Source organism: Fundulus heteroclitus, chromosome 12 (assembly GCF_011125445.2).
Source record: "Fundulus heteroclitus isolate FHET01 chromosome 12, MU-UCD_Fhet_4.1, whole genome shotgun sequence".
Taxonomy (NCBI): Eukaryota; Metazoa; Chordata; class Actinopteri; order Cyprinodontiformes; family Fundulidae; genus Fundulus; species Fundulus heteroclitus.
Window position 1 is genome coordinate 47,173,498 of NC_046372.1, and position 9,643 is coordinate 47,183,140.

General features: G+C 41.1%; 1 protein-coding gene across 3 annotated transcripts; it reads right to left on the reverse strand.

Moving 5' to 3' along the window:
* Nucleotides 1-1,714: 1,714 nt before the first annotated feature.
* LOC118565071 (LIM/homeobox protein Lhx2-like) lies at nt 1,715-8,937 on the reverse strand. Of its 3 annotated transcripts, XM_036144697.1 has the most exons (5): nt 8,422-8,935; nt 7,899-8,142; nt 6,596-6,798; nt 5,255-5,625; nt 1,715-2,914 (listed from the first exon to the last, which is right to left on the reverse strand). In XM_036144697.1, the coding sequence occupies exons 2-5, from the start codon at nt 8,079-8,081 to the stop codon at nt 2,682-2,684; spliced, it is 990 nt and encodes a 329-aa protein (XP_036000590.1). In that variant the 5' UTR covers nt 8,082-8,142; nt 8,422-8,935; the 3' UTR covers nt 1,715-2,681. The 3 variants fall into 3 exon arrangements, with proteins under 3 accessions (XP_036000590.1, XP_036000591.1, XP_036000589.1); XM_036144698.1 differs by having other exon boundaries at nt 5,255-5,622; nt 7,899-8,937; XM_036144696.1 differs by having other exon boundaries at nt 7,899-8,934.
* Between the last annotated feature and the right edge of the window lie 706 nt (nt 8,938-9,643).

Consider the following 9,643-nt stretch of genomic DNA (forward strand, 5'->3'; position numbering starts at 1 on the left):
TCAGAGCTCTGATTACCCTGTATGTTCCTAACAGAGCACTTCGCTCTCAGACTGCAGGTCTGCTGGTGGTTCCTAGAGTCTCTAAAAGTAGAATGGGAGGCAGATCCTTTAGCTATCAGGCTCCTTTTCTATTATTTTAAATCAGAAGAAATGTGTTGATTACTTCACTATAAATCGATATAGAAAACCTTTTAAAACTCTAAAAGAAAACTCAGAGACTGAGCAAGAACCCAGTAAACATGGCAAATCATTTTCCTGCACAAAAAAAACATTCTGTGTTTTGGGAAACAGAGAGCCAAACAGAAAAGAAAGGAGAACATATTGAAAATATTGACCTAAACTAAAAACAGTGCATGAGAACCCCATGCTGATGTTGCTGTGATTAGGTTCCTCAGATACTGGATGAGAAATGAAATGAAATAAAAAAAGAAACCCAAATCAAAAGGTTGGCATGATTTCAGCCGACGCACCAAACCAGCTGAACAGGTAAGCAGACATTTACAAGATGAGAAATAATTTTTATAGGTATTTATAAACCACCAAAAGACTACTTTATTTGACTTTATTTTTTTTTATCTTTGTTAATTCATTCATAAAATAAAACTGCCTTTGATAAGGAAGTATTTCAAGCAGATCTACAGCAGAAGAAGTTTCCCTTTCCTCTGTTTGGACCCAGCAGTGAGCGTATCTCTTTGTCTTTTTAAAGCCTATTTGCTGATGTTCTAACTGGAGTCTGGGATAAAAGCATGCCTAAAAACACAAAGCTGCACTGCTCGTGTGCTGTGTACAAAAGTTATAAAAAGCCTTCACGTTTCATGGGTAGTCACAGGAAACGGAGCCACAGGAAAAAGGAGCCTTCTTCTTTTATGTTTGCACATAAAAATCCAGAGCCCATGGCTTCCTTTATTCACCGATCCTGTGAGGAAATTCTAATTGACCCGTCTATAGCGTGTGGGCATAAAGGCAGCTGTGATTTCAGCCCTTATTCTCATGTTTGCTATGCTGTTTTTCAGAGCACTCCAAGGAACAAGACCGGCCACCAGCTCAGCACTGAAACCAGCATCCAGCATTTTTTGCTTTTCTTTTCCAAGAATTTGTAGTAATATGATGTTAATAATTATAATTATAATAAAAAGCAGAGAGCGTGAGTGAGTGAGACAGCACTGCGTGCTGAGCCGAGCGTTGGAGCGTGCTAGCGACAGAATCAAGAGCCATGGGGAAACGAATGGCAGGAGGCGCTCTTCAGCCGGAATAACAGGCAAGAAATGCATGAAGGCAAAACGACTATTTTGTTTCCTACAAGCTCTAATTAAGGAAGTAGGATATATTGTTTCTCATTTTTTACATGTTTTTTTTTTCTTTTAATCCACAACCTGTTTGATTTCCACCAAAACAACTACATATTATCTGGGGAACTGAGAACAAGAAGAAAAAACACAAACACCTTGTTTTGCTGTCTTTCCATATATTAAAGAATATTTTCTTCCCTGTTCCTCAGTCATGATCAGAACATTTGTTAACAACCAGAACGTACAGCAGAACCCCAATCAGAAGCGCAAAAATACAAGCATTGCTTTTGTTAAAGAGAATCTAGTCATTTGTTATCTTCAAAATTACTAAAACTATTGATGAATTTGTTACATCTATTATTTTATCTTTCAGAGACAAAGCACCAAAACTCTAATTCTGACTCGGTTTAGTTTGTACTGTTTTGTTTTTTTTTTCTTGAGAAAATTTCGGTGACAACTGATGAACAGCAATCACTTAAATTAATCTTGACTCATTCATTTTCCTATCGGAAATAGTTTGATTTGCAAAGGAAACGATGAACAATGCGTACTGAGTGTGAGTGGCAGCTGTAGCTCAGCTGTCAATGTGGTTCTCCTATAATCCTAAATCTGAAGCAGGACTTATTTTGATGCTTTTTTATTTATTTTAGTCAATTTAGCCTTTTTTTACTAAAGAATTGGGGTTTGGTCAAAAATCTAAACCTCCAAGCGATCAAGAAAATTAAGTCTCATTGGCTTTTTTTCCCCAACATGTTCCGCCTTTTAGCGAGACTAAAATTACATCTGATCAGATTTCATCAATGATTTTATCTCTTTTTTATTAATTTACAGAAATTTAAAATATTTTTGACACGTTTATTATCATTTTAAAAGAGTTTTATTGCATTTTATTCCAGAAAAATGGTCGCTAGCAAAAACCATGACTACGTTTTTTGTCAATAAACTTCACGGTTTTGCCCTGTGCCAGTCTCCTTGTTCCAGACAGTACTGCCCTCCAAACCATGGACATTCATAGATAACGTTTTTATGGTTGTTTAAGCTTGCACAGTTGTTGCCTTTTTGTGGCCCAGAAAAATATATTAAAATATGAATATATATTTTTAGCCCATTGATCCCATCAGAATTTGAGCTCAGCAAAGACATTGAAAGTCAGGGTTTGTTAACTCATCAGATAAACCTCGATCAGCTTTCAACAACATTTAGGCATCCGTAGATGTATTTATGTCAACAGCTCTCTTACTTTCACCTTTAACCAGCTTCACATTGTTTAAGTGGAGAACAATGCTTTGTAAAACATACAGGAGATTGAAGAATTACCCATATAACAATGAATCATTTTAGTCTAGTTTGCTATAATATTTCTTTTCCTGTTTGATTACAGAAAGTGTGTACCTAGACCTTAGAGGCTGTGAGGATTACCTGTAAGACCCGCTTGGTGAGGCCCGTCTTCTGGGCAAGCTGCTTCAGGTCCTTGGCATCCGGGTTGTGGTTGATGGCGAAGTAGGACTTCATTGTCCGCAGCTGGTGGTGCTTGAAGGATGTTCGCATCCGCTTGGTCTTCTGACTGGAGCTGTACTGAGAGTCCCGGTCTATGGACTCGCCGTCATTCTCATTACAGCTCAGCGCTGCAAGGAACAAGGGTGAGAGGGCTGGTTGAGACGGCTGAACAGCCTTGTTGTTTTCATTTTTATTCCTTTGCTCCTGATTAGCTAGACCCTGCAGTGTTTTTACACCTAACTTATATAGGGTCCTAACTTTCTCACGGCCAAAGTAATCAAAGGTTGTACGTCTTAGTGGGATTGAATAGCTATTAGGGCATCAATGCTTCTAATAAAATGACCCCCCAACACACATACACACACACACACACACCATGGCCACCACTGACTTTATTTTTAGTACATTATGATCGTTATTTTTAGTATAAAAACATTGCTTGATTTTCCTACTCACAAAAGCCATCCAAGGTATAAGTTTTATCTAACAAGTGTCCCTTCCAGCTGTGGTTCCCCTTCCCCTCCTCGCTGCACAGATCAGTTTGCCTCCTATCTCTGTCTCCCCATCATGGGAAGAGGTGAAAACGTAGCTTGGCCAAGCAAGCATGCGCTCCCAAACACACAGCAACCACTGAGACAGCAGCACACATACAGTATATTCATCCCAGCCTGCAAATTTCTTGGCAATATTCAAGGTGTTGCCGCATGCATAACAGTTCAGTATCGGAATGTTGTAAATGATGAATATGAAGTGAGTGAAAAGCACCAGAATAACACTTTACTTAATTAGCTCATACGCACCAGGCAGAACAAATGTTGTTTTCCGGCCAAAGCATATGCTGAGGCACTTTAACAAACAAAACAGAACCAAAAAAAGGAAAAACAGCCATCTTAATTCTGGTGTCCTCTTAACTTATTCATTCCGTAGCAGAATGCAAAGGTAATGCTCCTTGATGGGGCCCGCTCAGGGGGTTACCCTACATCAGGGTTAGTCAGGTTCAGCCTCGCTGCTGTTTCTGGCTGGAAACAGAAGAGGGCGCACTACCACTTCTCTCTCATTGCTACTCAGTCACCTCTTGGGAGATAAGTTTGTTCCAAAGTTTGATTTGTTGTGTGACAGCAGCTGAATGTTTGATTTAAAAAAAAAACACACACAGATTTCCCATAAAGACAAAAACAGCTTCTGAAGCAGGAGGAAAATCTGTGCACCTGTTGCAACTCTTTAACTAAAACCGGGTGATTTGTTAAAAAGATTGCATTGATTAAAAGAGCCAAATTATAATGAAAACCCACCTTATTTATTCTCTAGATCCTGATACAAATCTTACACATGTTCTGAAGTTATAGCAGTAAGCCTGAAAGGCCAAACAGGAAAGCCAGAAAACGCTCCTGTTAGGGGGTTACCATGCTGTCTGCTCTCTCTTCCAGTGAATAACCCATCAAATCACATTGATCTGGCTGCTACACACCGATTCTGGCCTTGTCCCAATGCAAAGAGGCTCCAGAAGTGGGTGTGTTTTGTGTGTCGATGTGTGTGTGGTTGGGGAGGGTTTAGAGGAAGGGGGATTGTGAAGTTCTGTAGATTTGGATAGAAACAGAGAAGTAGAAAATGGGAAATGCAAAAGCAGGAACCAAAGAATGATTTATTAATAAAAAAGAAAAAAGAAAAACAGATTCAAGATGTTTGTATGGTGAAAAAGAAAACATAGCAAAAACACTAAATTTCCACAGAGATATACCTGATTGATTCTTGATTGGACAAATGTAAATGTATCAATGTTTTATTTGTAAAATAAAGTAATGCTCAAACAAACCAACTATATCAAGTTCCATAACAGCCCATATCATATACAGAAACAACTAAATAAATATATGTTGGTGCACTTTTCTTCATAGATATTGTTCCCTTTTTTTTCACAGAACACTTAAAGTGCTTCTTTCCTCATAATTATCTTGTGTTTAGTCTCCTTCCTGCAGACGGACACATTCTTGGAACATGTAGAATGACCCAAACCAGTGCACAGGACAAAAAGCGTCAATTCAAAGTGTAATATTCAAGGATATAATAGTTATTTTAAATAAAGTTTGAGGTATTTATGCATTTATTTCAAAATCAGACATAGGCCTTTATTTCTGTAAAAGAGGATTTTACAAGCTGCACTGATCTCGCTAGAGTATAATATCTAACCAGAAAAATATTTTTGTGGTGGTAAAACTGTAAAGATAATAATTTCTACTAGACTATTATTATTATCATGATTTTAATTTTTATTACTATTATCAATTTTATTATTGTTATTATTAATATTTAACTGAGTAAGGACAGATGTTTATTGGTGCGTTTTAGTTCTGAAAGAGAAAATGTTTATATAGTAAAAGTAAAAAAATGTACTCTATGTACTTTTATGATTTAGCCCACTCCTCGTTCCTTCTCACAGCCACACAAACATTTTGTAGACTGTTTCTTACCCGCGTTGTATGCAGCTAGCTCGGCCCCAGGCCCCGGGCTCTTCCTCTTCCTGGGCCGGCCCTTCTGCACCGTGCCCACGCCGTTAAAGTAGGATAATCCCAGCGCGTTGGCCGGGCCCAGGCCTTTGTGCGCCACAACGTCCGCGTGGTTAAAGTGAGTCTGGTATTCTCCCTGAATGAGAGTCTCAAAGTGCAGGCGGCAGTACACCAGGCTGTCCTTCATGCCGAAGTGGTCCCCGGTGGTCAGCATCTTGCTGCACGTGGTGCACGTGAAGCAGTTGAGGTGGTAGACCAGGTCCCGCGCGCGCATCACCATCTCCGAGGCCGAGATTCCCAGGTGGCAGCGCGCGCACCTCTGCACCGAAAATCTTCTGCGGACAAAACAGAGTCCATGAGCGGCAGAAGGCGACACCCTCCCCAAGTTCTACCCGGGAGGGCGAGCATCACACTGCAAAGTTAGAACCGAGTCAAGTTTTCCCGAAGTTCAACTGAATTCTCATGTATTCACCCCCACCCACGCTCACTCAGTAGTTGATCCGTCTTCTTAATAATAAACGAAATTTTTATCGTGTTTTTTTTTTTTTTTTAAGAAATCGCCACCTCATCTTTTCTTGGTAGAATTGTATTTTGAGAATATGCGAGTTGGGCTTAAACGAGAACACGTTCATTCTTGAACTTTCCCTTTTCTGACTGAAACATTTTCTATTTCAAAGTAGTTTGGGATTTTTGTTCGTTTTTTTTTTTTAACTGTGCACAATAATGCTTGCACAACATAGAGGGCTGCTCCATGTGATCAGCTTGGACTCCTTACATAACTTTTTACCAACTACCGCTGGTACAATAACCGACTTTTATTGTACTGTGTCGTAATTAAGCACGAATCGCACCACATGACACTGAATCCAAATATGACTGAATTATCGAATGAATTTACTAGTTGAATTAAATGTGAACTATAATTAATAACCCCTTATGAACTGGACATGTTTGTAAAGATGCCATCAGCTAAATCCAGCTCTATGAAACGAAAGTGAATTAAAACGGGTCTTTGCATGTGCAAACACAAAGCAACTCAAAGTTCCATACCGAAAAAAATTATGGCGGCCGGCACCTGATTTAACTAGTCATTGTGAAATTCTGCAAGCATGCATTGACATATTCCACTCTGCAGCGTGTCGATTACCCGCCAGTCGGACACTAAATTGACTATAATTAGCTCTAAAAAGCATCGAGCAAATCAAACACACGCGGCTTTCTTCGGTGAACTTTCTCTAAGGAAAACCCGAAACCCCAGCCAATGTGGCCGACCCCCACCCCCCCATCCCACTCTTCCCCTCCTACCTGTAGTAGTCCTCCTTGCAGTAGATGCTGCCGTCCTTGCTGAAGCAGGTAAGCTCGGACTCCAGGTTGAGCTTGCACTCGCAACACTTGAGGCAACGCATGTGCCACTGCTTGTCTACGGCCAGCAGGTAGTACCGGTCCGCGATCTTCCTGCCGCAGCCCGCGCACAGAGCCACGCGCTCGCTGGTCACACAGGGCATGGCCTGCCACGGGCACGAATACGTCGGAGGACAAGGGGGGAAAGAAAAAAATATATATATACTTATTTTATTTTTGTAAGATATAACAGATGGGACATTAATAATGCTTCGGCAGCGCTGGTTTAAAATGTGAAACAATGTAAATTTCAATAAATTTGCATCTCCATAGATTTATCAGTACCATTCCCGAATGTGGCTTAACCTCAGTGGAAGTGTCTTGTTATTATGACATCATTATTAGTGCATAAACATTTATTTTTAAATTATCAATAAAAATGTAGCCTCTTTCGCAGAATTTGAACGATGTGAACATGTAGGATGGCTTTATACCTCGACTATTTCTCTTTCTGTGCTAATAAAAGTCTGCGGCGTTTGAACAGAAACACAATTTCTATTTAAAAATGCACGTGTGCTGGTTTGTTAGAAGCTTTTTGAATTGGATATTATTTATTGCACAGAGGCCTCTGAGATAATACACACCTCTAGGACTCAAGTGCTATTTTTCCGTACCGTTTCATTTTCTTTTGATTTTAAAGTGCAGCAGGATTACAGAAAACTTTCCCAATCTAAATGACACGCACCCGTAACTGCGAGCAGAACGGAAAATAAAATCTTTAAAATGAAATGACATTAGTATAAAAACAGTGTTTTTTTTTATTAGTTTGCAAACATTTATACATGTTATATTTAAGTATTTATATTTTAATTGTTATATTGTAAAGTATTTAGTTGTGTGTGTATATATGGGATGATCCTGTTCCAAACTTTAAAACCCAACTGATATAAACTGGTGTGAAAAACAAAGTGTTTTTTTCTTTATTAATCTTAGATGTTGACGAACGCCTGGTTTAGTTTGCGTTTTGCAGCGACTATACCAGGTTTTCTAGCGGAAGCTTCCGAATTCCCGATATTTTGGTCTGATGCAGGAAAAGTTTTGGGGACATTAAAAGCCTCCTCAACAGTTGCTTACTTTTGTTTTCATCTATGATGAGATTTAAATCGAGTAAGGCGGTACAGGAGCGCAGCCGCTGTCACATGCTCACAAGCGGCCACGCTGCCTACACTGTAGGCAGGGAAGGCCGAAGAAAATAAAAGTCTCCTACCGTCTCCGATTCTCCCATATCGATGGCCGAGCTGATGGCCGCTGACTCGCCCTTTCCTCTCCGCTCCATTTCTTCCACCACACCGTGCACATCGCCTCCGGGGAGGCCATGGAAAAGCATCGTTGCCGCAGACGGGAGGATGTTGTAACTGTTCTCTTCGGATCTGCACGCCAAGATGTCCATCAGAGGCACAGAGCCTGCGCCGGAACGCAGAGGTGACGCTCAGTTTTCGGGCTTTTCCTCGCTGCCGATGACAAGTACGAAATCCAGTTCGGGGATAAAAAAAAATGAAGGAAAAATTGGACACGTGTTCTCCACACTACGTCTCATCTGCCAATGGCAACCATCATCCGAATCTCTGCAGTTCTCATTATTAATAAGCTCTGACTAATTCATTAACAGCCGCGTGGATTCCGATTCGTTTATTAAAACCAAATTTCTCTCAGGAATGATTTATTTTTATTTTGCTTTCACAGATTGCTTTTTCTATATCTTCTGATCCACTTGCTGGGAGTAAACATACCAACTACGGAAGCTCCCGCTGTACGGCTCTCAGCCTCCTCCTTGATGGGAGGAATATTCAGGATGTCGGCTCTGTGAAGGGGAACTGGCACACTTATCCTGCTTGTTCTGTGCAACTCTGGGAAGAAGCTTTTACAGCATCACGCAAGGAAAAATACAACAATAAAAAAAAAAGCTTGAGAGGGATGGTTCTCCTCTTGAAAGACCAACAGTCCAAGTTGATTCTCTCAGCAGCTGTTTTAACCTACTTGCGCCTGTCACAGACAAAAGATTAGTAATAGAAAATAATAATAAAAAACGGAATAAAGTCCCGCCGGAGGTGTGAGGGTAGCACTTTCCGTTGTACAGCAGCTAGTTTAGATCTTGTTTGGGCTCATGCCTGAAGATGCGTGTGCGTAACGGCAGCTGAGGAGGAGGAGGATGGGGAGGAGGAGGAGCTGGCTTTACGCTCACTGACTGTCCGCCGAACCCCCAGACCCGCCGGTCCTCCGTCTAAGGTCCCGGTTGGACACTCCGCTCCTTATCTACGGGCCCTGTTGCGTCACGACGCAGCGTTTGTGCTCATTGGCTACACCGCCTTGTCGGAACAGTTCAGCTGTGTACTTTCACCGAGAAAGAAGCAGGTCTGAGAGAGCATTTGGCAGCAGCAGTAGTATTAGCACCAGCAGCCCTACGCACTGTCCGCAGCTGCGGCTTGAAAAGTCCGTTTTAGAGGAGACTGTGCGCGTGTGCACGCCGCGTGTGTGTGTGCGCGCGCGCGTGTTTGTGCGTGTATGCGCGCTAACAAAGTCTGTTGGGACCTTTACTCACTCCTCTCGGCACCGCTGCCCCACAGCTCTCCAAAGCGCTCTGTGCGCAACTTGTGAAGTCTCCCATTTAAAAGAGCCGCACCAACCAGGATTCTTCCTAATTTTAAAAAAAATGTTTAAAACACGAACAATTTGAAACACACACCACAGATTCATCACCACAAATTTCCTTTCCGAAGTGTAAAAGGTCTCTCTAACAACCTTAACTAGTTTCCACTTTATATACTTTCTAGGTTTCCCCCTCACTTCCCAAGGGGCCGGTGTTGTGTGGGGTGTGTTGTTTAAGCAGTTTTCTTCTCTCAAAAGGTAGACGAGATACTTCGTTCGTTTTCTATTTTTTTGTTTATTGTAAAAAAAAAAAAAAAATCCTTGAAGAGATGCGATGGTTCTATAGATATTGAGTTATTTTCCGTT